Source organism: Chrysochloris asiatica, unplaced genomic scaffold (assembly GCF_000296735.1).
Source record: "Chrysochloris asiatica unplaced genomic scaffold, ChrAsi1.0 scaffold00151, whole genome shotgun sequence".
Taxonomy (NCBI): Eukaryota; Metazoa; Chordata; class Mammalia; order Afrosoricida; family Chrysochloridae; genus Chrysochloris; species Chrysochloris asiatica.
The window spans coordinates 6964325-6966224 of NW_006408669.1; the positions used below are offsets into that span (position 1 = coordinate 6964325).

A 1900-nucleotide genomic window follows, 5' to 3' on the forward strand; every position below is an offset into this window, starting at 1 on the left:
TGAGTAACGGAGACATACAGAGCAGAAAGTAATTTATACAGTCTCACAGCATACTTACTTAGTGGCATCCTAAGCCTGCCACGTTCTGTGGTGAGTTGCCTCTGAGTGGACTGTGACCCTGTGTGGAAAGTTGTGGCTTTTCAGAAGCAAATAGCTCACCTGGCCTAGCTTCTGAGGCCTCTGGAGCATTTTTTCTTAACACTCTGGAAACCTTTCCAAAAAGGATAATCTTTTCATTGTATTTTCCACCCTTGGGGATTAAAATTAACATTTTAAAAGGTTACTGATTAAGACTTTCAGGCAATGCCTGTGTAATGGGAGAAGAGCATTTGGCTTAGTATAATAAGGGTTTGAACTTTTTATTTTTAAATCTTGTCTGTTTCTATGTATGAGAGTATGGGAGAGTCTATCCTTAGGCAGGTCTGGAACTCAAAGTTTAAGAACATTTATATCAAAAGTGTGAAGTATGTAATATGTAAATTCCTTTGGTTCATCAGGTAAAGATTAAGGCATTTCAGAGTCCCCTAAAAGGATTTACTGCTTTGTTTAAAAATTATATTCATATTTTACCCATAACGATGTAGAAAGTTAAAAACTGAGCTGAAAAAACAAAAAACCAAAAACACACATGCATAATCACTGCATTTCATGAAAGCACTTTGTATTCAACTAACTTTCCAGTAAATAATAATAATTTTTTTAAAAAAAGTTGTCACCCCAGAACATTTACAATAAAGAACAGTACTATGGGTACAGAACTGGAGATAGGGTGGACAGTCAAGATGGCTGAAGTTGATCCTCTTGCATCCATATCTGTCAGGAGGAAAACATTTCATTAATAAGGATTGTACCAGAATAAGCAATCAGGACCTCTTGCATATTAAAATCAAAGCATACACTATATTTAACATACTGCCACAATTTACTATTAGCCCTCATTTTATTTATCAATGCAGCAGTTAATATAGTATAAGCCAGTATATGTGAGGGGTGCTTCAAAAAGTTCATGAAAAGATTTTGTTATCTTTTAATTCCGCTTTTGCATGAACTTTTGAAAGCCTTTCAAATTTATATGCACATTAAAACCACTGCCACTGAGTCAGCTTTCAGCTCCTAGTGACCTTGTATTGAGTTTCCAAGGCTGAAAATCTTTATAAGAGCAAAAAGTCTCATCTTTCTCCCAAGGAGCAGGTGGTGGGTTTGAACTGCTGACTTTGTGGTAAGCAATCTGGTACTGATTCCACAATGCCACCAAGAGGCCCTAATGCACATACTATGTTGTTGTTGTTAAGTGCCATCGAGTCGATTCCGACCCATAAAGACCCAGGATAGGGTTTCCAAGGAGTGGCTGGTGAGCTTGAACCACCAACCTTGCAGTTCAAATGGCTTTGCAGTCTGGTGCATTAACCCACAGAGCCACCCCAGGACATATACTATAGATTGTTGCTTTTGTGTTATTATTGTTATGTGCCAACTCAGAGTGACCCTGTATAGGGTTTCCAAGGTTGTTAATCTTTATGGACGCATAAAGCCTCATCTGTCTTCTGAGGAGTGGCTTGTGGGTTTGAAATACCTACCCTGTGGTTAGCGGTCCAGTGCTTATCCCACAGTGTCACCAGTGATCCCCTTATCACACACCGTCATTTTTGTTGTTAAGTACTGTAGAGTCGGTTCCCACTCAAAGTCTCTCTGTATAGGGTTTCTGAGGATCAGCCGATGGGTTTGAACCACCCACTTTGTGGTTAACAGTAAAGTGCTTGTCCTACAGTGCCACACAAGGACTTCTAGTAGATGTTGTTGTTGTTAAATGCCGTGGAGTCGGTTCCGACCCATAGCGACCCTGTACAGGGTTTCCGAGGGTGTAAATCTTTACGGGAGTAGAAAGCCTCATCTTTCTCCC

The 1900-nt window shown here is 39.7% G+C and overlaps 1 protein-coding gene across 1 annotated transcript in view; it reads right to left on the minus strand.

Moving 5' to 3' along the window:
• Nucleotides 1–210: 210 nt before the first annotated feature.
• CNTN3 (contactin 3 (plasmacytoma associated)) overlaps nt 211–1900 on the minus strand; it is a 499366-nt gene continuing 497676 nt past the window's right edge. Inside the window, exon 22 of the mRNA XM_006870787.1 lies at nt 211–813. Coding sequence (XP_006870849.1) covers nt 713–813 — 101 coding nt within the window. The 3' untranslated portion in view covers nt 211–712. The remainder of the gene's footprint in view (nt 814–1900) is intronic.